The 26,435-nt window shown below is 36.6% G+C and overlaps 1 protein-coding gene and 1 pseudogene across 22 annotated transcripts in view; both read left to right on the top strand.

The window, feature by feature from the left end:
• Positions 1–26,435, top strand: part of CEP128 (centrosomal protein 128) — a 475,965-nt gene that overhangs the window by 247,347 nt on the left and 202,183 nt on the right. The window contains exon 19 of one of the 22 annotated variants that reach the window (XM_008271964.4): positions 4,407–4,651. The exons of the other annotated variants lie outside the window; for them this stretch is intronic. Within the exon in view, the coding sequence (XP_008270186.2) occupies positions 4,407–4,450 (44 nt within the window). The 3' untranslated portion in view covers positions 4,451–4,651. Of the gene's footprint in view, positions 1–4,406; positions 4,652–26,435 lie in introns of those variants that run through there. 22 annotated transcript variants of the gene reach the window in all.
• Positions 11,550–19,589, top strand: LOC127484622 (heterogeneous nuclear ribonucleoprotein C-like; annotated as a pseudogene).

The raw sequence follows: 26,435 nt of genomic DNA, 5'->3' as shown, positions 1-26,435 counted from the left end.
AAATTGATAAATTGAGAGCACTGCATAAACTTATAGAGTACTGTATTGTTCAGTTTGATATCTGCCTGCTGCTCCTTTTTATTTTCAGGTTTTCTTCCTAATTGTTTTTTGAAAAACAATTGAGAAGCAATAGCTATTGTTTTAAATTATTCAAACTAGTAAAGTCAGAATTTTAAAAAAAAGTTTTGATATTTGTCTATGATTTTGCTAGTATGTGTTTCATTTCAGTAATTTTATTTCTTGTATGTTTTGTGTTATGATTTGAAATTTAGCCCAGGTCAACAAGGATTGAGATTAAACCTCATTTGTTGAATATTCCTGGGACCAGAATTAAGTAAATTAATGATATAAATGGAGATATGAAATACAGATATGTGCAGGTGTCAATGTCGATTGAAAGTGAAAACAACATTCATATTGTTAGTGAGTAGATGGGAAGTGGAAAGTTATGGTTTATTTTTCTTTAGTTAAATGTAAGTATCTCTGAGATGTCCCCCGTTGCCCCATCCATGTAATGAGCCTAATGTTTATAACTCTTGTATTTTCAAAACTTAATTTTAGACATATTTTCATTGCCTCCAATAGTATACTCAGCTGGCAACAGGTCAGTAATTGAGTTTAGATACTTAATTTTTCATGTTCAGAAATATTTGAGGTATGTGTGTGTGTACTCGGAAATATTCTGGAAAATTCAGAAGTGCTAAATACATTATGTGAGTCAATTCTTCAATCTTTCTTATTTTGGCCGGTGCTGTGGCTTACTTGGCTAATCCTCCACCTGTGGCGCCGACACCCTGGGTTATAGTCCCAGTTGGGGCGCCGGATTCTGTCCAGATTGCTCCTCTTCCAGTCCAGCTCTCTGCTGTGGCCTGGGAATGCAGTGGAGGATGGCCCAAGAGCTTGGGCCGTGCATCCGCATTGGAAACAAGGAGGAAGCACCTGGCTCCTGGCTTTGGATTAGCACAGCGCCGGCCGTAGCAGCCATTTAGGGGGTGAACCAACAGAAGGAATACCTTTCTCTCTGTCTCTTTCTCTCTCACTGTCTAACTCTGCCTGTCAAAAAAAAAAAAAAAGATTTTTCTTATTTCACCATTTTATAGACTATTTTGTGATTTTTCTGCGGTTTAGTAGTTCAGCCTATCTGTTTTATTTGAACTCGAATCATGAACACACTTGGTAAGAAATATGGGCAAAATTCCATGTGTTAAAATAGATTAGATGTGAGGTTTTAGATTAGTAAGTTTCACCATTTTAAAACATATCTTTACTGTATTTGGTTTCATTTAAATTTAAGAGGTACCTAAAGCAATTGTAGAAGAAAAATCTGTATATTTTAAGTATTTATTGACAGAGAAATGAATTCCTGATAGAAAATTTCTTCTTTGGTATATATTATAATGAACAGTATTCAACTTTTCTGTTGTGTTATATACAGAATAATGACAACCTGTGCCACCCTCCCAAGTCAGTGAAATCTGAAACCATTTTAATATGTTATTTTACATGGAAAAAGGGATTTTGTAGTTGTGAATAAAGCCCTTGAGATGAGGAGATTCTTCTGAATTATCAGTGTGGGCCCACTCGCAGGGCAATTGAAAGAGAAAAGAGGGAAACCAAGTGATCCATTGTGAAGATGACTGAGCTCCAATGCTGGCTTTGAAGATGGTGGGAAGGGTCGGTACCATGAACCATGGAATGTGGGCAGCCCCCAGAAGCTAGAAAAGGAAAGGAAATGAAGTCTTTACCTTAAAGTCTCCCAAAAAGGAATGTAGCCTTGTTAGCACTTTGACTTCAGCCCATGGAGACCTTTCAGATCTTTAACCTGTGGAACTATAACATGAAATTTGCATTATTTGAAGGCAGTATCCACAGGAATCCATCCACAGATCTCGAAATTAGCAACTGGTAATGGTTTCTCTGCTACTTGATTCCTTGTATATCAAATAATTCTCCAGCTTGCTTGAACCTCTTTGGGTAAGTATGCCCATCTTTGAACATTTGTCAAAAAGTTGAGAATATACATGAATGATTTTTAGTTTACTGAAAGTACCCTTAAAATCCAGTAGACAATTCTTAAAATATATGAAATTTGATATTTTTCAGAATGAATGTATTTTCCTTATATGTATGTATTGGGTACTTATTTAAATATGCAGAAAATGCAGATAATTTACATGGATCTTGAGTGTACTCGAAATATAGGTAGTTCTTAGAATAGCTTAGACTGTTGTAAGGCCTTTTATCATATATGGTCATATTTTCAAAACTTTTCTTCTATTGTGCATGATAATGTGGTATCAAAATGCATATAAATGGAACTTTTAAAATAAAGTAACAGAAAATAAATAGGTGAGAGAGACAGTTTTTCAGGTACCTTGAGGGAGTTATTTTAGTTTATTATTTATCTCTGATTTTTCTGATATCTAAGATGAGGGATACATTGGATTACATGCTCATCTTAAAGGGACAGTAAAAACTCTTTAAAAGAACCAAGCTTATTTTGAAAACTGTACTCAAGAAGAATGTATTATATAGATCTTCAAGTAATATAACAAAGAGTGTTTCTAATTACTGTTGTAGACACTAATAATAGCCAAAAGTTGTAACAGTTTGTCAGATACTGTTCAAGTTTTTAGGTATTTTATTATTTAATTCTCAAGTAGATATTCTCATCCAACTTGAAAAACAAAACTCGGGATTTTATTCCTTAGTAGAAAGACCAGGGCTTCATTATGACTTTAATAGTCCAGAGGCTTTTTTTTTTCCCCCGGGATCCTTCTTTGGTAAAAGTATTAAAATTTTTGAACATATTAGTATGAAGATATATATTATCTATGCTAAGTGTATTTTTATATATTCATTGTTAAATCCATTTTTTCTTCTGAATTTAAATAAAACAGTACAATTTTATTTGGTGTAGATACTGTCCTTACTGTGTCCTCTAGAGAAATTTAACCCTGGTTGTAACAGTCTATGTGGATGAAAGAGCATTTGGAGGATCTGACTTCAGTGGAGAAAGGGAGACACTGAGGTCAGGGTTTCCTTTGAAAGTGGTGGTGGCCAGGTGAATCGTGGTGGGCGGAGCTATTCCTGTAGGAAGAACACTGTTTGTGACAGGCTGAAGTGCAAAGACCCTGCCTGGAACATGATAAGATAAGGAAGTTAAAGTATAAGCAAAAAGGATAGATTTGTCTAATTCTATATACTGAATAAATTTAATAAAATATTCTCTGCTATTAGAGACTAAATTTTCTGGTAATTAGTGTACCTTCCGTAGCACCAAACTTTAATTAATGACTGAATTCTTAAATATTTGATGTGATTCTTCTTAATTGTTGATGACATTGGGATTGAGAATGATTTAGATGCCAGATGTGGTTGCAAATACAATTATATACTTGTCATGAAATGTAAAAGGAAAATATTTTTAAATAGAGGATGATAACATATTATATATAAAGCCTATATTGCCTGAACTATGAAACACCCATTTAAGCTCTTGGGAAACTTCCTTAATTTATTAATTTTAATGTTTCCTGAGAGCATTCAGTACCTATTCTTACACTTATGATATAAAAGAATGACTACATTATCCCACTTCCTTGTGCACTACAGTTACTGATTTTACAAAGTCTTCCTTGTTTTTTTCTCACATAGTTATTCCTCTCTCCTAATAGGATGTATGCCTTTGTGTGAATTATAAAAAATATATATGTATATTTATACTACGTTTGTGTGTATTTGAATGGTGAAATGTCAAAGTTTGTGGAAAGTGAAATTAAAAGATAAGTTTATTTTGGTGCAAGAAAGTTTTGAAATCCTTGCATACTTTTTTTATAATATGCTATTTGCATGAAATTTGGAAGACCCATTGTATTAATGAATTTCAAGGATTTTTTTTTTGCACCAAAATAAACTTACCTTTTAATTTCACTTTCTGTGAACTATTTTAAAGTACACTTGTATATTGCAGGGAATTGTTTATTATGTGATGGAGGTTGGGAATTCCCAAGATTCAGAAAGCAGTAAATGGAAAACCCAAGGGAGCTGATAGTATAGTTCCGGTCCAAGTTCAAAGGCCTGAGAGAACCAGGACTGGTAATGGTGTCAACTTTCAGCCTGAGTTCCAGTTTGAAGGCAGGATATTGATGCCCCGGCTTGAAGATAGTCAGAAAGAGCAAATTCTTTACTCAGCATTTTTTCACCATGCGTGCTTTCCGTGATTTTGTGAGGCCCACTCATACTGGGGAGGGCAGTCTGTTATAGTTAGTCTGCTGATTCCAGTGTTGTTTCATCTAGACATATCCTCACAGGCACATCCAAAATAATGCTTAATTGAATGAATATCTCTGGCCCATTAGGTTGACACATAAAATTAACCATTACATCACCTCTGTCTTATTTAGCTCTTTATTACTTCGTACCTACACGGATTGCAGAAGCTTCTTAATTGCAAGATCATCTTAACCTGTAGGCCCTGCCTTCCTCTGGACTGGTCTTCACCCCTGTGACTGCTAGAGCCCAAGACCGATGACTTTCCCAGGCAGCGCACTCCTGTGGGTGTTTTCAAGGTCACTCTGTTTCCTAGGCTCCAGTTAACTGGTTCTTAACCGTTTCTCTGCTGTTTAATAAAGTATTTGGTAAGAGTTGACATGTTAAAGTAGTATCCTTGAATATGCTCAAATTAACACACAAAGGACATAATTCAAACTTTGGTTTTATATTTTTTAATTTTTTTGTAATAGATTACCTGTAACACACCCACAATTGACTTCTAGCTAACAGTGTTTTATTAGACAAACCAAACCAAGCACACATACACACTACAACACATTGCTGTTCTAATCAGTTCTGCAAGATGAATCTTCATTACAGCTTTGTTTCCTTGACTTCCTGGCTCAGAAACCTTGAGTGATTTTCCTACACCTGAACAAATAATGTTCATGGTGTTAGAAGGAACTTCATCATGTTTTGCCCTGTTTTCCTATGTAAATTGTACCCTTTTAAAAAAATCATACTTTCTAGTGGAAATTTTTCCTTTTACTACTCTATTGGTATTAAAACTTTTGATTATAATCACATAAACTTTCTGCAAGTATCTATTGCTGTTTCCTCTAGATATTTGCACATACGTATTTTATATTGGGTTTAATACCTTGTTTTTATAGATTCTTATTTTGCTGTTATATCTGGAACCAAGCTTTATACTCAAATACAAATTTTCATTATAAACATACTTAAACATATTTAATAGCTGTATGGGTGGGTGTATGGAAAGTTCACAGTTGTATGGATGGATAGGATAGAGGGATAAATGTGTAGTACAGATTTAGCCTATTACCTCTTTTTCCCATCTATTATGGTATCTTCAGCAAAAGTTTCATTTCCTTTTTGCCTCCACGTGAGACACCTCGCCCTGTTCTGCCAGGTAAAGAGAAACATAAGTAGTGATCCATTCTTATTTCTCCCTCAAGTCAAAAGACCAAATATGAATTATTGGACAAAAGCTCTGAATTATCCCAACAAATTATTCTGATAATATACTTTATTAGTTTAGCTGTTTTCACTTTGTCTTTTGAAATGAGGATACCTGATAGTAAGAGATTCCTTCTCCTATTTATCTTTTCAAAGTAAAGTCCTTTAAATTCTCTCTACTAGCATTTGGAGAGACTTAATACAAATATCCTCCCTCCTAGATCTGATAAGCAGTTCATCGCATTAATCATGAGACTATAGATTTGCTTTTTTTCCTATTGAAACTTATTGATCTTGGATTGTGGGTATTTAAAATAGAGGATAGCAATGTAAACCTTGAAAAAGTTGCTAATTACAAGTGATGTTAAATTTTTTTGTTCACCTGTTCACTTTTTCTCCTTGAGGGAAGGAAGTAGCGCAATATTTCTCGAGGGCTTGGAAATATGCAGATTTTCTATGAATTGTCTCACTTAATCTTTTTTTTTAAAGATTAATTTATTTGGAAGTCCAAGTTACACAGAGAGAAGGAGAGGCAGAGAGAGAGGGAGAGAGAGGTCTTCCATCTGCTGGTTCATTCCCCAGTTGGCTGTAATGGCCAGAGCTGCGCTGATCTGAAGTCAGGAGCCAGGAGTTTCCTCCAAGTCTTCCACATGGGTGCAGGGGCCCAAGGACATGGGCCATTTTCTACTGCTTTCCCAAGCCATAGCAGAGAGCTGGATTGGAAGAGGAGCAGCCGGGACTCGAACCAGCACCCATATGGAATGCCAGAACTGCAGGTGGTGGCTTTACCCTCTACACCACAGTGCGGGCCCCTATCTCACTTAATCTTTAAACAACTTTGTGAGAGTGTTAATCCCACTTTATAGTTGTGGTAGCTGAGGCTGAGAGGTAAGAGGTATAACTTATTTCTGCAAGATTAGAAAGTGATTTCTTGATGGGAAATGGTTTTATGAAACTCAAACTTGTGTACATTTATCACCTAACTGAGTCATTTTGGCTGTCATATGATTAAACCAGAAGAAATGCTTATTCAGAAAGAAAAATTTTATCGTTAGATATTAACTCATATTTTTGGTAAGTGCTGTAGTAATTTTTGTGGTAATATTTATTTATTTTTACTTATTTGGGGGGGGGGAGATTTGACCCACTACATCACTCCCTAAATGCTTGCAATTGGCCCAGCAGAGCCAAATTGAAGCTAGAAGCTAGGAACTCAATCCAGATCTCTCACATTGTTAGCAAGCATCCAACTACTTGAACCATCACCTATTAATTCCCAAGGTACACATCAACAGGATGCTGGACTTGAGAGCCAAGTTGTATCTGTAACTCAGACACTTCTGGGATGAGGGTGTCTTAACCCCTAGACCAAATGCTTGGCCTCCTAGACTGTTTCTAATATTTTCTTTCATGTTGTTTTAGTATCTGATAGTATACTAATTTCTTGAATAATTCACTGGAAAATAAGTCTGAAGACCCAGTTAATGAAGTAATTCTAATGTTTTGGTATACAACCTTTTTCTACCATTAACAGGAAACTAAGAGCATGCCTGTTCTCATAAATACCTTCACCATGAAAATATTAACTACCTCCTAATCAGTTACCCAATTACCTTTCTGTTGTGTTCTTAAAATTCAGACTGATTGGGGCCAGCGTTGTAGTGTAGTGTGTAAAGCCATCACTTGATGTGTCGGCATCACGTTTGGGCACTCATTCATGTCCTGGCTGCCCCACTTTCAGTTCAGCTCCCTGCTGGTGGCCTGGAAAAGCAGCAGATGATGGCCCAAGTACTTGGGCCCCTGCCATCCATCTGAGAGACCGAGATAATCTCCTGGCTCTTGGCTTTGGCCTGGCCTAGTCCCATCCATTATGACCATCTTGGGGGTGAACCAGTGGATGTAAGATATCTCTCAGTCTTTCTCTTTTTGTCTCTCCCTCTCTCTCTCTGTCTATCTTTTAATATAAGTAGAGCTTTAAAAAAATTGATGCTGATTAACACTGTAGTTTTTAGGACTACCAATTAGATTGCATAGTCATGTACATAAACTCCATGCAACAGCTATGAGATTTTTTTTTAAAGTTTATAGAAAATGTATAATGAAAAAACTACTCATGGATTTCAAACCTTTTTTTATACAAAAATGAACTAATTCCATTTTCCATTAACTTTATGAATTCCTTTGTATTTTCAAGAACTTTTCAGTCTGTAACTTACACTTTTGTGGTTATGAGAAATATGGCTCTCTGAAAAGCTTTCAAAGGTTATTGGGGTCAGAATACGTATATCTGATTTTATGTTTCATAGTTTCTTCTTCGTTTTCACCTTTAAAACAGTCATATCTCCCACTAGGACTTCAACTATGTCTGACAATATTATAGCAGTTGCCCTAAGGTTAACATCTCTCTCTACCTTCTTGTGTTCCAAGTGTAGAATAATCCAACGTACTTTAACAGAGAAACACTTTGATCTTGGGCAAAGAGATCTGAAATACAGCTGGGACCTAAGAATTCTTTGAAACTGTGAGGCTACGAGAAACTAAAATGTCTATGGCAGTTGGAAGGATTCCTTTCTCCTTTCTTCAAATGTATTTGGAAGGGGAGACATCTTATATGGAATAATTTAGTAGGAAGGAAATACTAATTATTAAGAATAAAGAAGTTCTCTTATTTTTTCTTAGTCTGAAATGGTAAATTGTTACTTCAGTATGGGACCACTCTTGCTTTTCAGGTGTTATGAGATTGCCTATTTAATGGATATACTCCAATAAGGTATCTGTCTCTTGTTCTTCAATATCAAGGAGGCCTCTGTTGGGTACTTTTTAATATTTGCCTCATTGTTCATGCTGAGGTTAAGATCATTTTAAGGATAGTACAAGGAAGAGAAAATGACTACTGGTGTAATATGTCTCCTGAGATACTCCCTGAACACACCAGTCCTCATAGTATTTCACTAAATCAGTTTATTGTAATGGTGTTTGGTGAGGGAGGAGAGGAGATGCAAATGCAGTTTCATGAACGATCTATTTTTAAGCAAAGATTTTTCATGTAAATTTAGTTTGAAGATATATTTGAAGAACCATACAGGAAAAATAAAAGTATCTTTTTCTTCCAAAGTAAAATCAGCCCATCTTGGGACTGGAATGGAACCTGCTATAAGCATTCAAGAGTAATCAAGAACACAAGTTATGTGCTCTCAGTGATGGGTTTAATTGACAGGAAACAGAATTCACTTGAAGATTCTTTGGCTTAATGTTGGTGGCAGCGTATGCCCAAAATTACAGTTGAAAGACAATAAAAGTAACTACTTAATATGCAGTTAAATTCCAGTTTGAAAATGCAACCAGATCCTAGTATATTTATACTGTTCTGGAATAATTATATGTGCATATACATTTATTATGATTTTCTATACAAATCTAAAAATTACCATGTTTTGTCCTTTTAATTCAGAGAGAAATAAACTCAACTATTAAGAGAGAGAATAAAGCTTTAGTTAAATACATTGGGAGTTCATAATTAATAACTTTGAATATTTTTCTGCCACAGGTATGAATTCAGTATTAATGCTTTTACCACTGTTTGCAAAGAAATACATACCTGTGTGTTTTTTCCTCCTCTGTTTTCTGATCTGTGGAGCAATCATTTAAAATGTATTTTCTGGCAAATGGTTGCTTAAAAATTTGTTCTTTCCACCCCCAAGTAGCTGCCTCTGACACCTGGAATGAACCAGGATGGATGTCTGTATTTCCTGCTGAGGCTTCTGTACACAGGAATTTTATATTTACTTATTGATTTTATTTTCATTTTACTGTAAATTGACCTGTATTTCATCTTATTCTAAAATGCCTTGCTGCTTAACTTCTATGACTCCCCTCCACACACACATACCCAGGTTGGACTATAATCTTATTTTTGTGTAAATCCTGGTGTAAGGTTGGTGTTGGACAAGACATAAATGTTATTTGACTTCAGGTACGTGTCTCCATGTAAGCCAATCTGAACTCCTTCACAGAGGCATTGCATGGATTCTTTCAATCTCCATACCTCCATAACCATGTTCATGACTAAGCTTCTCATTACTTTTCCACAGCTTTAGTTCCATTCTAATGTCTAGTTTATTTTTCATTTGCAATTTTATGCAGCTTTTTGTCAAGTGAATTTTCTTCCAGGAACACCACGAAGTGTACTCTCCCTGCTTTGAAAATTTCTAGTTCTCAAATATTTTATTTGCCTTCCTTCTTCTTGGTTTTAAGTCTATTTTTCTTTTATAGTTGAGTAGTAATTAATCTATACTCATTTCTTTCTTGCTTATTCTCTTTGTAATATCCATTTATTCATATTCCTACCTGGACAAAAGCTTTAATGAGATCCATGGCCATATAAAACACATTTGGCTGTATGGTTTACTTTTTTTTTTTTCCTCAGGTTCATTTTGTGCCATTGAAAGTACTTGTCTTGCTCAGGCAGTCTGTGGGCAAGCCAAAAGTAACTCATTACCTCTGAGGACTTATTCGTGTTTTTGGAGTGTGTGATGTTCCATTGAATTCTATATGTGAAAGAGATACACTGTTTGCTCTTAGGTAATTTAAAGTTCTAATTCAGGTTAGATAAAGATTTATACAAAAATTTACCTATAGAGCTGTGAAAATTATTATACAGTGTGACCATATGTTTTACGTAAGGGCAGTGGAATGGCTATAGTTCTTTGTGTAATTGTTTGTTTGTTTGTTTGTTTTTTTGGTGTTTTTTTTTTAAATGCAGATTTGTTCCTTGCAAAATAACCTCTGAAGGAATCTTTCCTTCTGTCTCTTGAGATTATGAAATGCTATAAATGCCCTGAGGGAATATATATTGTAGGTTATAGGAGCCCTCATGAAGATAACATTTCCTTTGTGCTTTGTGGTAGTAGGAAGTTTCTCTACCAATGAAATGTTGTAACCTCCCATGTGCCTTGGTGAAATCAGATTCATCTGGGGTGTATTGGTAATAGAAGATAGGTGAAGCATATTGGTTTCTGAACCTCAGGGGAAAAAGGAGGCGCCTCCATTTGGGGGGATTTGGAAATTATGTGAGAAAATAGGAGCTGTGTGGTGGTTGCCTACAAGAAGAATCTTAAAGGAGAATCTTAAAGAATCTTATTTTTATGTTTCTGGATAGTACCTCATTTTACTTCTTTTCCTTTCTTATTCCAGGGGATGCAATGGAATAAGTGAATGGTTAGAGCGTTTACTGAGGAAGAGTTGTTTTGGGGAATAACAAGCCTTTTCAGATCTCTTTTGCCCTATTCAGTTTCTAAGAGAGTTGCAAACGTATCTGAACCATACCAATATCTGACCATTCCATTTAATTATTTGAAATTAATATCATTTAAGATTTTCTGTTCTTTTTTTCTGCATATTTTCTCCAGAAGATTTTCCTCTGAGGTTTTAGCTTTGTGAGTTACATATTCTCTGACTAATATGAAGTTCTTGTATCAAATTTCAGCATGTTATAATTCTTGGAATCAGAACATTTCCTGCTTGTACATTGAATTTTCATCAATTGTGGGTCATTCTTGATGGGTATAATTTGAAATAAGGGGACTTGTGTTCTGGAATAGATAATAGTGGTAAAGGAGGCGTAAATTTTCTGTACTAAGAAGCCTTGGAAAAATAAGAATGAGGTAAGCTAAAGTTAAGAATTGCATTCCAATGGCCAAGAGACAAAACTAACCAAGCAACAAAACCCCTATTGGTGTGTAATAGAGGCAGGTGGAAGCAGAATTTAATAACAGGTGCCTTAAGTATTTTTGTCTTCAGAAACTGACGTACAGTAGGTGCTTAATAAATAGTTGTTAAGTAAAGTAATGAGGGTAAACAAGGAGGATAGGGGAGTTAAAGTACACAGTCATAAAGGATGATCGCATGGGGAGCAGTCTTGGGTGGATGTGGGGTGAAGGCATTAAGCTTCTCAGTGCACTTTTTTTTTAATTTATAAGTATCCTATTGAAATTTTAGGAAGAGTTTCTGAACTTTTGGTTGAAATTAAATGGTATATCAAAGTCAGTTGTAAGGCCTCACTGTTAACCACAAATATGTAAAATGTCATTCAGTATCTTTTTTCATGATGTGTCTTTATTGTTAATGTGAATATAAAATATTTTACATTATTTATGGGTTAATTTTGGATCTTTAACTTTTTCTGTATAATCGTAAATTTTTTTTTCATTTTCGATTCTCTTTATATACAGAAGATCAGTTTAGCATACATTAAGTAAAGATTTCAACAGTTTGCTCCCACACAGAAACATAAAGTGAAAAATACTGTTTGAGTACTAGTTATAGCATTAAATCTCAATGTACAGCACACTAAGGACAAAGATCCTACATGAGGAGTAAGTGCACAGTGACTCCTGTTGTTGACTTAACAAATTGACATGTAAATTTTATGAGTAAAAGGTAGCCTCTTTTTTGATTTAGATACCTGACACTAGTGATTAGAGTTGATGATAAAGGAATTAAGTTGTTTAAAATTATTCCAGGTGGCCTTGTTGCCTACTTTGAGCAGTGGTCGGCCTCTCCACATAGAACTCTGGAGTGGGAGATTCAGAATCCAATCTCTTCTCCCTCCCCCTCCTGGTTACAAATCACTTGAAATTTATAAGTTAATGGAACTTTGCTTGAGTGAGATTTTTTTGATCTTCAGCTACATTTTTCAGCTTTGTGAAGAACCTAGCATCAAATGCAATGGCAAGCAATGTTACCAACAAGACAGATCCTCACTCCATGAACTCCTGTGTATTCATTGGGAATCTCAACACTCTTGTGGTCAAGAAGTCTGATGTAGAGGCAATCTTCTCGAAGCATGGCAAAACTGTGGGCTGCTCTGTCCACAAGGGTTTTGCCTTTGTTCAGTGTGTTAATGAGAGAAATGCCTGAGCTGTAGTAGCAGGAGAGGATGGCAGAATGATTGCTGGCCAGCCAGGTGTTAGATATGAATCTGGCTGCAGAGCCAAAAGTGAACTGAGGAAAAGCAGGTGTGAAACGAACTGCAGCGGAGATGTACGGCTCCTCTTTTGACTTGGACTATGGCTTTCAACGGGATTATTATGACAGGATGTACAGCTACCCAGCACGCGTTCCTCCTCCTCCTCCTCCTCCTATTCCCCGGGCTGTAGTGCCCTCCAAACGCCAGCGTGTATCAGGAAACACCTCAAGAAGGGGAAAAGTGGTTTCAATTCGAAGAGTGGACAGCGAGGATCTTCTTCCAAGTCTGGAAAGTTGGAAGGAGATGACCTCCAGGCCATTAAGAAGGAGTTGACCCACATGAAACAAAAAGTGGATTCTCTGCAGGAAAGCCTGGAATAAATTGAAAAGGAGCAGAGCAAACAAGGAGTAGAGATGAAGAATGGTAAGTCAGAAGAGGAGCAGAGCTGCAGCTCCCTGAAGAAAGAGGAGACTAGAAGATGGAGTCTGAGGGGGGTGCAGATGACTCTGCTGAGGAGGGGACCTACTGGATGATGATGATGATAATGAAGATGGGGGATGACCAGCTGGAGTTGACCAAGGATGATGAAAAAGAGGCTGAGGAAGGAGAGGATGACTCTTCAGCACATAGTGGGGTTTAGGAATCTTATCCCATGATTTCTTTACCTAGGCGCTTGTCTAAGATCAACATTTTCACCAGATCCTCTCCCCTGGTATCTTCAGCACGTGCTCACTGTTCGCCCCATCCTTGTCCTTCCCATGTTCATTAATTCCTATTGCCCTGCGCCTAGTCCCATTTTCACTTCCTTTGATGCTCCTAGTAGTTTTGTTAAGTCTTGCCCTGTAATTTTTGCTTTTAATTTTGATACCTCTTTATGATTTAGCAATAAAAAGGATGTATGGTTTTTTTCAGCTGTCTCCAAAATAATCTCTTGTTAATGCAGGGAGTACAGTTCTTCCCATTCATGAGCTCAGTAGTTGCTTCCCTAACTGCAAAAGCCATCTCATTTAGTTGAGTAGCATCTGCAAGCGGCGAGCGGCTTTGAGTTAGAAGTATGTGCTGCTCCACATACAGTGCTGTGTGGGGCTGTTCAACACAACTGTAACAATGTATTTTTGTGAATGAGAGTTGGCATGTCAGATGCATCATCTAGAAAAAAAAGTAGTGTAATAGTCTTAATATTTGTTTTCTAAAGTTGATACTGTGGGTTATTTTTGTGAACAGCCTGATGTTGTGACCTTTTTCTCAAAATAAACAAGTCCTTATTAAACCAGGAATTTGGAGAAAAAAATAAAATTATTCCAAATTATCTGTCCTTATAATGTATACATGTTGAGTTATATGTATGCATTATTAAGTATTGGCTTGCTTGTGGAACACAACAGTTTTATTCTGTGTCTGAAGTGTCATTGTCACATAATACACCACAGTGTTGGATTGATAAATGGATACATGGATGAGTGAATTAGTTTTCATCTTTGCAAATGGAAAAGTAGACTGGGGGTTAAATAGTACCAAATGAACAAAAGATGTTACTAAGTAGCAACCTTCTTAAGTTATGAACACATGATTCTTGGAACTTAGAGGTTATAAGGAGATAAAACAATAGATTTGAAACTGACAGGAGCACATCACAGTACCAGTCATGGTATCCAATCTCCATAAAAGTTGTTCAGGCTTTTTATGATATTCAATTATTAAGTGCAGATAACCATTTTTGTGTTCAAATTGTTCTGTTTTCTGCAAGCTAACTTCAACTCCTTTGCGTTCTGTATTATGATGATGGATGGTGTTTCATTCCATTACTGTTTGGCAAAACTTCCCAGAACACTGTGTAAGATTTCAGCAATAGCTTCCAGTTAGCTCTTCGTCTGTTCTCGAGTGACCTGGCAGTCTTGCCCCTCTCTGTGAAGTGGGCTTTGTATGGTCTCCCAATGCCTCAGCCAATTAAGGCCTTAAAATTAGGCTTTGAGGAACCCTGCCCATGCTTCCAGGAACATAATAGTGCCACTTTTCATTGAAGGAGATGAGAAGTGTTTAAGTTTGGCCAACGAACAAAGCAAGGACAAAAACAAGTGCTAAAATCATAATTAGCCCTGTATATTTTAATGCAAAAAGGGTATCAGTTTTTGGACACTATTTCATTATTATGCTCGATTTCCCTCCATAATTTATGGATCAAAGTTTTTTTCACTTCTTATAGGGGCAATTAAGTTAGGTAGTAAGACAGTTTGAAAATCCTAGATTTAAGCATGGATTAAAACAGTTCTGTTGTCTCAAGCCTGAAAAAGATTCTAGCATCTGAGTTCTTCAAAGGGTCTTTCTATGATTTGAGTAAGAGGAAAAGCAGGTTTGATCCTGATTCATGACATTTGTGTGAGTTTCACACATTCTTTAAAATTATCATTGTCAGATAGTGGATACCTTAATTTCTTTTTGTAGTAGTTTGACTCATGTTCCCTTCAAGGATTGACAAAATCTTTTGCTCACCTTACCAATATTGTTTGTACTGTTTAGAAGGAATATGACCTGTCTATTGCCAAATGATGGAATGATTTCCTTTTCCTCCTTCTCTCTTCTCTCTTTTTGCTTGTTAGTTGGGAACCCAGTAAAAATGGCAAGGGTGATATTCCTGTTTCAGTAACTAAAGTATTTGAAAGTGAAAACATTCAAATATGTGTTTCATATAGGAAATTTCTCTTTCATAACTATTAAATATTTCATGTAGCTCATTATTTTCCGTGCTTGAACTGACAATGGACAATATTAACACACATGTATGTGACATGTTTGTTTCACAAATGTGTGTGACATGTTTTGTGTGTATATATATGTATTTTGTACACCAAAGAGTAAATACTATATAATCTTATGTTGATTACACTCTTAGAATGTGGTTCTAGCGTATTTTGTGAGTTTCTGGAATCACTTCAGTGTTCAAGAACCAGTGACACAAAATAATTAGTATGATTTTCTTTTTTTAAAAAGAGATTTATTTTATTTATTTGAAAGGCAAAGTGACAGAGAGAGAAGGGGAGACAGAAAGAAAGAGGTCATCCATTTGCTGTTTCATTTCTCAAATGGCTGGGCCATTGCGAGGCAACGAGCTGAGAACTTCATTCGAGTCTCCCACAGGATAACAGGAGCCCAAGTACTTGAGGCATTTTCCTCTGCTTTCCCAGGCAAATTAGCAGGGAGCTATAATGGAAGCAGAACAGCCAGGATGCAAAATGGCACTCAATATGGTATACTGTTACTGCTGGTAGTACCTTAACTTGCTGTGCCACAACATGTGCCCCACTAGATAGTTTTCAAAAGAATCATAATGGGAGACACTAAAGTGAGCTACATGTATAATTTTAAATTTTCTTATAGCCACACTATAAAAGATGAAAAATCTGAAGTTAGTTTAATATATTTATATAACCTATCAAATCCTAAGTTCACCTCAACCTGTAATCAATATGAAAATTTATTGTAATATTTTACATTCTTTTTCCTTAATGAGCCTTCAAACTCTACTGTATCTTAGCCTTTTATTCAATTCCAACCAAGCATATTTCATATACTCACGAGCCATGCATGCTCATGGACTGGATCTTTTCTATTGGCCATCATTCTGTCCTATCATTCTTTTCATGGGAGAATCATCTGTAATTTGATTGCAGAATTGTTGAGAACTCTTGAGGAGGTCCAAGATATTGAATGTAAACTGAACCTTATATATTCATTCTATTTATGAAAAGTGTACTTTACATCTAAAAATTACTTACAATCATCTCACAAAATAGATGGTTTATAGCCACAGTATAATATATAAGAATCTAATCAAAGATATATGATTATGAATTGAGTAGTTTCTTTCACTTTTCTGATTTTCTATATATTTTTTAAAGTAGAGAATAACACATTTATCCACCTGGATAGTGGATAAAGATAATTTGGGAAACTCAGAGGGAAGAACATTTCAAGCGCATTTATTTACCTTTGTATCTATATTTTGTCTGTGACGTGTATTTTATGGCAGAGAACTTGGATATTTGAAGTTCCTTCTTTGGAGTACACAGGTTTTTGGTTATAGTATAGAGGGATATTTTGATCAGCTCAAGGTTATTTTTCATTCACACTGTGTTGTTTATATTGCTCATTGCTTAGGCACTTTGTTTTCATTGCCTAGAGTAAGGTGTTTGATTCACATTGTATTTTTTTAAAGTTTAGCATCTCCTAATGATTTTAGAAGAATTTTTATTAGCTACACAAGAAGTAAATGAAAATGGACCTATTATTTCCTTGGAGCCTACTATATTCAAAGCATTGTGTTAGACACATTAACAATTTTCCGGACTATCCTTCACTTCAGATAGATATTTTTATTCCTGACTTAGTAGTTTGGAAGTTGAAATTCATAGAGCTAAAGGAACAAAGCTATAGCTTCCTGGGTAATGAGGAAGAGAGTTGTTCATGGAATGTAGTGTGGCTGGATGTGCACAATATGACTCTGATCCTTACTCACCTTAAACTATGGCCTCTTGCTGACATTCACCACTTAGTAGCTTAGGATAGTTCCCAATCCTTTAGTACCCCGTGTACTTAGGAAAAATAAGTCAAGTTCTTTTCTTTTTTTTTTTTTCAGAGAAACCTTTTATTTAACGAGTACAGATTTCATAAGTACAACTTTAAGAATATAGTGATTCTTCCCACCCTACCTGCCCCCCACCCCCACTCTCACCCTACTTACTCCTCCCTCTCCCATTCCCAGTCCCATAATACATAAAAAAAAAAAAAAACCACACCTGTTCCTTGACAGTTAAGACAAGTGCTATTCAAGTCCTTGCTTCTCCAAGTGTCAATTTCACTTCTACAGATTTCCTTTTAGGTGTGCTAATACTTATCACAGATCAGGGAGAACATATGGTATTTGTTCCTTTGGGACAGGATTGTTTCCCTAAGTATGATGATTTGAAGATTTATCCCTTTTGTTGCAAATGGCTGGATTTCATTTTTTTTTACTGCTGTGTAGTATTCCATAGTGTACATATCCCATACTTTCTTTTTATCCAGTCTTCTATGGCCCCCTGTTCATTCAGGAGCATGTTGTTCAGTCTCCATGTGTTTGTATACGTTCTGGAGTTGTTGGTTTCTGGCTTCACTGCATTGTGGTCCAAGAATCTGTATTGGTATGATTTCAAATTTTTTTTTTTTTGTATTTGCTGAGGCTTGTTTTATGGCCTAACATGTGCTCAATCCTAGAGCAGTTTCCATGCACTGGTGAGAACCATTTTGATTCATCAACTGTAGGATGAAAAGTTCTATAGATACCTATTGGGTTCATTTGGTCTATAGTGTTGATTAACTTTGCTCTATCCATGCTGATTTTCTATCTGGTTGATCTGTCAGTTGCTGAATGTGGGGTGTTGAAATCCTCCATTAGTATTGTGTTAGAGTCTATGTCTCCCCTTAGATCCCTTAATATTTCTTTTAAATAGCAAGGTACCCTGTAATTAGTTATATATACATTTATAATAGTTAAATCTTCCTCTTGAATTGATCCTTTAAACATTACATAGTGCTCTTCTTTGTCTTTTAACAGTTTTTGTGTTAAAGTGTATTTTGTCTGATATTAGGATAGTTAAACCAGCTCTATTTTGGTTTCTGTTAGCATGGAGTATCTTTTTCCATCCTTTTACTTTCAAACTCTGTGCATCTTTGTTGGGAAGATATGTTTCTTGTAGGCAGCAAATTGACAAGTTTTGTTTTGTAATCCATTTGGCCAGTCTATGTTTTTTAACTGGAGAGTTGAGTCCATTTATATTCAAGGTGACTATTGATGAGTTACGACTTTGCCCTGCCATTTTTCCATACATATTCCTATCTTTTACTTTGGATTCCTTTGCTTTTTTCTTTGGAGATTTCCTTCCTTTACCTTCTTCCATAGTGATGACCATGTTTCTATGTTTCTTTGTGCAGCACATCCTTAAGCATCTTCTGCAGGGCTGGATGGGTGGTGACAAATTCTTTCAGTTTCTGTTCATCATGAGAGGTCTTTATTCACCTTTGATCATAAATGAGAGCTTTGCAGGGTATAGTATTCTGGGTTGAAAGTTCTTTTCTTTTAAGACTTGAACTATATCTCACCAGTCTCTTCTAGCCTGTATGGTTTCTGATGATAAGTCTGCTGTGAGTCTAATTGGAGAGCCTCTGAAAGTATGCTGGCATTTCTCTCATGTACATTTTAGAATCTTCTCTTTATATTTTACTGTGCAGAGTTTGATTAATGTGCTATGGTGAAGATATTGTGTGGTCATGTCTGTTAAGGGTTCTATATGCTCCCTGTACTTGCATGTCCCTTTCTTTCTCCAAATTGGGGAAATTTTCTGTTATTATTTCACTAAAAAGGCCTTCTCCTTTCTTCCTTTCCACACCTTCAGGAACTCCTATAACCCGTATATTGGGTCATTTGATAGTAACCTGTAGGTTCCTAACAGTGTTTTTTAAAAAGTTTTCTAATTTCTTCTTCTTGTGTTTGGTCTGACTGTGTAATTTCCTGTGCTTTGTCTTCTATGTCAGGTATTCTTTTTTCTGCTTCGCTGATTCTGTTGTTAAGGCTTTCCACAGTATTTTTTTATTTGTTTTATTGAGTTCTTTATTGACAAGATTTCATTTTGATTTGTCTTTAAGATCTCAATTTTGTGGGTGAAAATTTCTTTCATGTCATATATGGTTTTCATTAGTTTGTTCATTTGCTTCTAATTACTTCTAAGTAATCCTATGATGAATTTTTTGAATTCCATTTCTGACATTTCTTCAATCTCATCATCTTCACAATCTAGTATTGTGTTCTTTTTTGTGGGTGTCATATTGTCTTCCTTATTCTTGTTTCTTGAATTGATGCATTTGTTATTTGTGGAGATACTCATTGGTTTCCTTTTTTTTTTTGCTGTGTGGCTTTTATCTTTAGACTATTTGTGAGTGGATTAATGGAGTGTCTGCTTTCAGTGAATATCTAGAGGCCTGTGTTGGGTGTGGCCAGGTAGCTCTGTTCAGTGCTCCAGGGTGAAGGATGTGTCTGAGGTGACACACCTAGGTTTGGCATGGTAAATCTCCTTTTTTTTTTTTTTTTTATTTTTATCTTGCCTGTTGGTGTAGACTCAGCTGAGTTCCTCTCCTTGAAGGAGATCAGTGCCTGGATGCTAGCCCTGGTGAGTATACTATTTGTCCACTCTGCCCCAAAGACCACACGAAGAATCTGTGCAGTCCTCAGTATATAGATTCCCCAGCAGTGTCCCTCACTGGTAACCAGGGAGCCCTGATCGTGTGGAGATTCCCACACAACTGCCCAATGTCCTGCCACACCCTGAGTCCTTCCACGCAGCCTCAATATTATTCACAGTCCTGGGTCACAAGCCTCCCACAGTCCCAAGTGCCTATCCCCCTATCCTCCCCACCAGACTCAGGAGTATTTGCTTGGCTGGTTGCTTGGCCTGGACACAAGCTGGTGCAGCTGTTACATAAGTCCAAAATGGCACCTGCTCTCTGTCAGCTTGTTACAGGATACCTTTGCTGGGTGATCAGCGAGAGAGAAGTCGTGCCCCTTTGTTTTTTCTCCTCTAGTTTGGTGGGTACACTGTACCTCACAAGGCTCCAAGCCAGATCTCTCTAGGCTCTTCCTGCAGCTTTTTCACCAGTGTCTTGTGCTGCTGCAGTCTAGAACCTCACTCCAACGCTGCTGCAGAGGCTCTTGGCTGCTGGGGTCCTAAGTTGTGTGTGTCCTTGCCCTCCATGTAGGTCCCCTGTGTCCCTCCAATTTGTGTAGTGTTTCCTCTGCTGTTTTTTCCCTAACTCTTCTCTGAGACTTCACTTTTTCCACTTTTTTAAAAAAATCTTTTCCTAGACTTGAGCAGCAAGCTCCCTCCCTACGTTCGTGTTCTTTTCTATGATTCACAACATCCCTCTGGATTTAGCTCTTTACTACTCTCTGGTTTCATCCGTGTCCCTTCTTAACTTGAGTGTGAAGTTTTAGACACACCTTGATGCTGGTCTTCCTTTTGTTCTCCACTTATATGCCAAACTGATTACTGCTTCATGACCTTCATACCTATTTTACCTCTACCTTCTGCTTCCGTAATCCCCTGCACATGACTTTGTGCTCCTCCTCTTTGGGGTCTCAGTTTAAATGTCACCTCAGAGAAACTGCTGTATCACCCTGAGTTGGTCCTTTCTTGTGTTCCCATCATTGCAACCTTAATATTAATTTACTCCTGAATGTTGTCATTGTATTTGCATATAAACTCATGTATTTACTTATAAGTTGTCTGTCTTTTCCATTAGACTGTAAATCCCTTAAGGCCAGTGACCCTTGCTGTGGTGGAGTCATAGTAAATATTTGTTGAAAACATTTATTTGTTTTTAATGTCTGTATCGCCACAACTGCCCCCTAAAATCTTCCTGACTTTATCTTCTCACTCATCTGTTTCATCTGCTAATGTTGCCCATTTGTACTAGATGCTAATTGTTGTGACTTTCCAGTTCTGTCTCTTTTTTTCTTCTCAATAACGTTTCCTTGTTCACGTGATCAATTATGTAACCTGGTCTGATCTGGCCTGGTCCCTCACTCCTCCTCACCTCAGGGACTGCTCTGAGAATTGTGTTCCAGTCAAGGCTATTCTGAATTCCTCTTGACTGAAAATTTCAAACTCAGTGTAAAAGAGAGAATCTCTCTTTACATCTTGGTCACAGGACTGAAATGATACATAGCATGTTGTCAGAGGCCATATCCCATGTAGAAAGAGGAAACCATCTGTGATAGTGGAGAAATCAGCACACACTCAGAAGGCAACAAGGATGTGTGCAAGCAATCCATTGCTGATGCCCAGCCCTTGCTCCTATTTCTCTTTGTTTATGCCTGTGCCTTACTTGATTGCATGCCTCATGTCTTTCCTTCCTCTTTGGCTTTAATTAGTGGGACTTGGCTCTCCCTCCTTTATAAGTTGAGTCTTGGCAGATTTGTGCTCTTGACCACATTGTAGGCTGTGCAGAGTGGGGACTTTCAGGGTTCATTTTGTTTTCCTTTTCTAAATTAAAAGAGAGTTCTTGGTATCACTGCAAGATTGTGTTAAACTAAGTTTGTCATTTGGAAAGGTTGGTTCTGCTTTTTCTTGAACTGGATGTTCTGTGTTTAGAATTCTCATTCTTAATCCTTCAACTTCTTTCTTTTTAATGAGATTTTTAGAAGGGATTTATTTGAAAGGCAGAATGACAGAGAGAAGGGATGGAGGGAAAGAAGAAGGGAGTTATAGGGGGAGAGAGAGAAGGAGAAAGATAACACTCTTCCATCCATTGGTTCAACTCCTTAAATAGCCATAACAGCTGCGGCTGGGTCAGACTGAAGCCAGGGGCCCAGAACTCCACCCAGTTCTCCCATGTGGGTGGCAGGGTCCTAGGTACTTAGATCATCTTCTGTTTGTTCCCCAGGCACATTAGCAGGGAGCTGAATCAGAAATGGTATAGTCAGGACTTGAGCTGATGGTCTGATATGGGATTCCAGTGTCATAAGCTGAGGTTTAACTCACTGAGCCACCGTGCTGCCCTCTATCCCTTCAATTTCTGAAAATATTGAGAGGTAAAATTCTTATTTGTATTGTGTATATAATATGAAATGATTACTTACATGTTAGCCATATCATTGTATTGCCCATATTATTGTCTTTTTTGCTGCCATATATTTATTGAGTCTATTGGGTTCATCATTGAAACTAGTTGTCTACAGTTTTAAAAAAAATATTTATGTGAAAGAGTTAGAGAGAGGGACACACACACACACACACACACACACAGATCTGCTGTCAGCTGTTTCACTTCCTTGATGTCCCCAACAGCCAGGGTTGGGCCAGACTGAAACCAGGAGCTAGGATCTTCACCCATGTTTCTCAAGTGTGTTGGCAGGGGTCCAAACACATGGACACATGTTGCTTTTCCCAGGCCATCAGCAGGGAGCTGGATGAATAGTGGAGCAGCTGGGATATGAACTGGTAGCCATATGGGATGCCACTGTTGAAGGCACTGTCTTTACCTGTTACACCACAACACTTTCCCTACATTTTTTTTTTTGATTCAGCACATTTTTAGTAGTATTTAGAAGCAGTTATTATGTAACTTTCCTTCTGTTAGAAACAAGAAGGTGATATAGTACCAACTAATGTGAAATCATTTCTATACTAGAGTTAATGAGTTTGCTTTGATAATTTGTGTAGACTTTAATTTATGCTAGTAAAGTCGTTGCTACTGATTATGTAAGACTCGGTGATATTATTCCAGCCTGATTCGTACCCTCAACTACATTGAAGAGAAATAGGTTCACCATCTTATTAAATTACATGGAAATGATGAAGACTCTAAGAAGGTGCATATGAAATAACTTACTAAGCTACATAATGATCCCTTTAGCCTACAAGACACTCTGGCAAAAAAAAAAAAAAAAAAAAAAAAAAGACCTAAATGAAAGATCTCCGCGAGTGAGATCCCAGTGGATAGAACAGGTCATCAAAGAAGGAGGTACCTTTCTCTGAAGGGAGGAGAGAACTTCTACTTTGACTACGACCTTGTCTAAATATGATCAGAGTCGGTGAACTCGAAAGGCTTCCATAGCCTTGGCAACTCATGACAAGAGCCTAGGGTGATTACTGACGCCATAAACATGAGTGTCAATTTGTTAAGTCAACAACAGGAGTCACTGTGCACTTACTCCCCATGTAGGATCTCTGTCCTTAATGTGCTGTACATTGTGATTTAATGCTATAACCAGTACTCAAACAGTATTTTTCACTTTGTGTTTCTGTGTGGGTGCAAACTGTTGAAACCTTTACTTAATATATGCTAAACTGATCTTCTGTGTATAAAGAGAATTGAAAATGAATCTTGATGTGAATGGAAGGGGAGAGGGAGCGGGAAAGGGGAGGGTTGCGGGTGGGAGGGAAGTTATGGCGGGGGGAAGCCATTGTAATCCATAAGCTGTACTTTGGAAATTTATATTCATTAAATAAAAGTTAAAAAAATTTTTAAAAAGCCTAATATTCTGATGCTGCTAGTAGCACAAAACAGTTGTTTTGGAAGAATCCGGGGCCTTGAGTTTTCTTTGATCATGCTGTGATGTTAAGGGTATACTCTGAGGTTTTCTTTTTTTTCGAAAATCAACCATTTACTTTAAAAATAGTTTTTAATTAATTTTCAAAATATATAAATTAAAATATGTTTTATTTATATTTTTAAAATATATGAACTTTCTTGGGGATGGTACCCTGTCACAGAAGTCACTGTTCTCCATTTCTGATGCTCATAACAGACATTACTAAGTTTTTCAGGGTCAGATACACCTTCAGCGTCCCCCTCCAGTCACTCACCCAGGGAGCTGTGCCAGCTGATTTGAATTGACCCTTGAAGTAAAATTTAGTTAATCTCTGTAGGAAATGAGCTTTAAATGTTAAAGCCTTCTCTCTGAATTGGAAGTAATGGCACTTCTTGCTTTGAGCGTTTTATTCTTAGTATTTTTATATATCCTTTATAATATCTGAATTGCAATTCTTCCTGTCACTGTGCAAGGCACAAGTATCATTGAAAGTGAGTCTTGGCCTTTAGGCGCTTGCGAATTTTGTGAACCACTATGACATACAAAATTTGACTCTTTTGCAATTAACCTTGCCTTTCTTAAGGTATTTTGTTTCCTGTCTCATTGATGACATAACAAAGAAACCAATCAAAAATGGGGAAAAGGTCTAAATAGTTCTCCTAAGCAGATATAAAGTGGCTAATGAGCATATTCATAAAATAGTTCTGTTATCTGTACTTCTAAACTGTATTCCAAATCTGTCTCATTGAGTACTCTTGGTTCTAATTCATTTTCTTGTCTGGACAGTGTTACAGTGGCCTCCTAGCTAGCTGGACTCCTTGTATCCACTCTTACATTCATGCTATCGTTTAATTCATCTGCTTGCCATAGTGATTATCTTTGGCTGGTGGTGATATACAGTAGTACCCACTTACTTGTAGTTAGGCTTTCTGTGGTTTTAGTTATGGTCAAAAATATTAAGTAAAAAATTCCAAAAATAAACGATCCATAAATTTTAAATAACTTGTACTGATCATATTATTATAAATAGTTATTTTATTGTTAGTGATTGTTCTCTTTCTGTGCTTAATTTATAAATTAAAATTTGTCATAGGCAAGGATGTATAGGAAAAAAGTAGCACACACAGTATAGGATTCAGTACTAGCTGTGGCTTTAGGCATCTACTGAATGTTTTAGAATGTACACTCTGCAGATAAGGATAATGCTACTATGCATAATATTAATGCTAATAAAATAATGGTTAACACATATTTCATAATTTACTGTGCCAAGTACTATTCCGTGTACTAAAGTGTTAACTTATTTTGTCCTTACCACAGCTATGTGAGCTATTACTAACCCTATTTCGCAGATAAATAAATGGGTACAAAGATGTTAAATAATTGACTCAGATCACACCATATGTGAATGTCGCATAAAAAGATCAAGGCATCCCCTGTAAAGTTTCCAGTGACTTCCTCTCACTTCTTTGTCCCTTTCTTAACGATTTCCCTTCAGTCAGTCTTACTTTTCTTTGTATCATTTGTACTTGTTCCTTCTGTTTGAAAACCTTTTCACCTGGAATATTCCTTCTTTCTGTCATTCTTAGCTTCAGTGTCAGAGCAGCTTTCTTCAGTAACTCCAACTTGCTTCTGCGTTTTCATGAATTTTCATTGCATTTATCAATGTTTAAAATTATCTTACTTAAAACTTTCTAAGTGTCTTTGCTTTCATCCCATACTTTAATAGGGCAATGTTTGATGAAGAGTAAGAGCTCAAGAAAATTTGTGGTTACCGATTGATTGAGTTACTGGAGGGAAATACGGCATTGCGTATAAGATCATTGATTTTAAAAAACTGAATCATCTGTGTATAGAGTTAGGGTTTTTTTTTTCTTCAACAATATAACTTTCTGTGTGTGCCTAAAATTTTTTGACACTTTGGTTAAATAGGTAACTGCTGTTTCACAGTGAAACCAATAAAAAAGTATATTTTTATAATCTATTATAATAGTCTAAAGAGTATTTTTGTGCTTGTCAGATTTCATTACAATTACTTTAAAGAAAACTAAGTTATATGATATATTTGATACCTTTCCAAGTGTCATGTTGGTTTTTAGTTGGTGTAAGGTGGGAATGGGCCTTTTGTTAAAATGATATTTGACTGACTTGACAGCATTGTTAATTCTTAGTATTTTTCTTTTTTAAGAAGCCTTTATCTGTTGCTTCCAGGGTGTGGTTTTATTATCTCAAAGTCTGGGGTGGGGGGGTGAGAATAGAATGTTAAGTATGGGGAGAGTAGTTTTTGACTGTTGGTTTCACAGTAAGGCTGTGAAGTGATAAAGCTGTAGTTAGAAGGAAAGAAATATGGGAGGTTTAAGATTCGTCTAGAAGAAACCTTGGGTTCTTTTCTAGACCTATTTTTATTTGATCTTAGTTGATTCTAAGCACTGAGAAGTCCTGCTGCGTCATCATGCCTGCTGTCTCTTAGTTGGGCACACACACATCTGTGTGTTGACATGTGCATTCTCAAGTGAACCAAAGCACACCTGGATGCTTTATTTACATAATGACCTTTCTGCAGTAGCCTCTTCTCTGTTACTTTTCTGTTGTCTTTCCCAGCTTAGAAAGGTGCTGTTTATATTCCTTAGAGACTGATAACCTTGAGTGTTTTCTTGTGTATATGTGTATTGCTCCTTGAATGTGTAATAGAACTTTTGTGGACTCGTGAGAAAATTTTAAAATTCTTTTGGATACTCACATCCTGAAGGAAACATGGGCTTGTTTAGGGGGAAGTATGTCCTACAATTAGATGTCTGAAATTTACATCTTGATAATATGCTTGCCTCTGCTATATTGAGAAAGAATAAATATTCAGTATATCCTTACAAG

Source organism: Oryctolagus cuniculus, chromosome 20 (assembly GCF_964237555.1).
Source record: "Oryctolagus cuniculus chromosome 20, mOryCun1.1, whole genome shotgun sequence".
Classification (NCBI taxonomy): Eukaryota; Metazoa; Chordata; class Mammalia; order Lagomorpha; family Leporidae; genus Oryctolagus; species Oryctolagus cuniculus.
The sequence above is the reverse complement of the archived record's forward strand: the minus strand, read 5'-3'. Positions and strand labels throughout refer to the sequence as shown.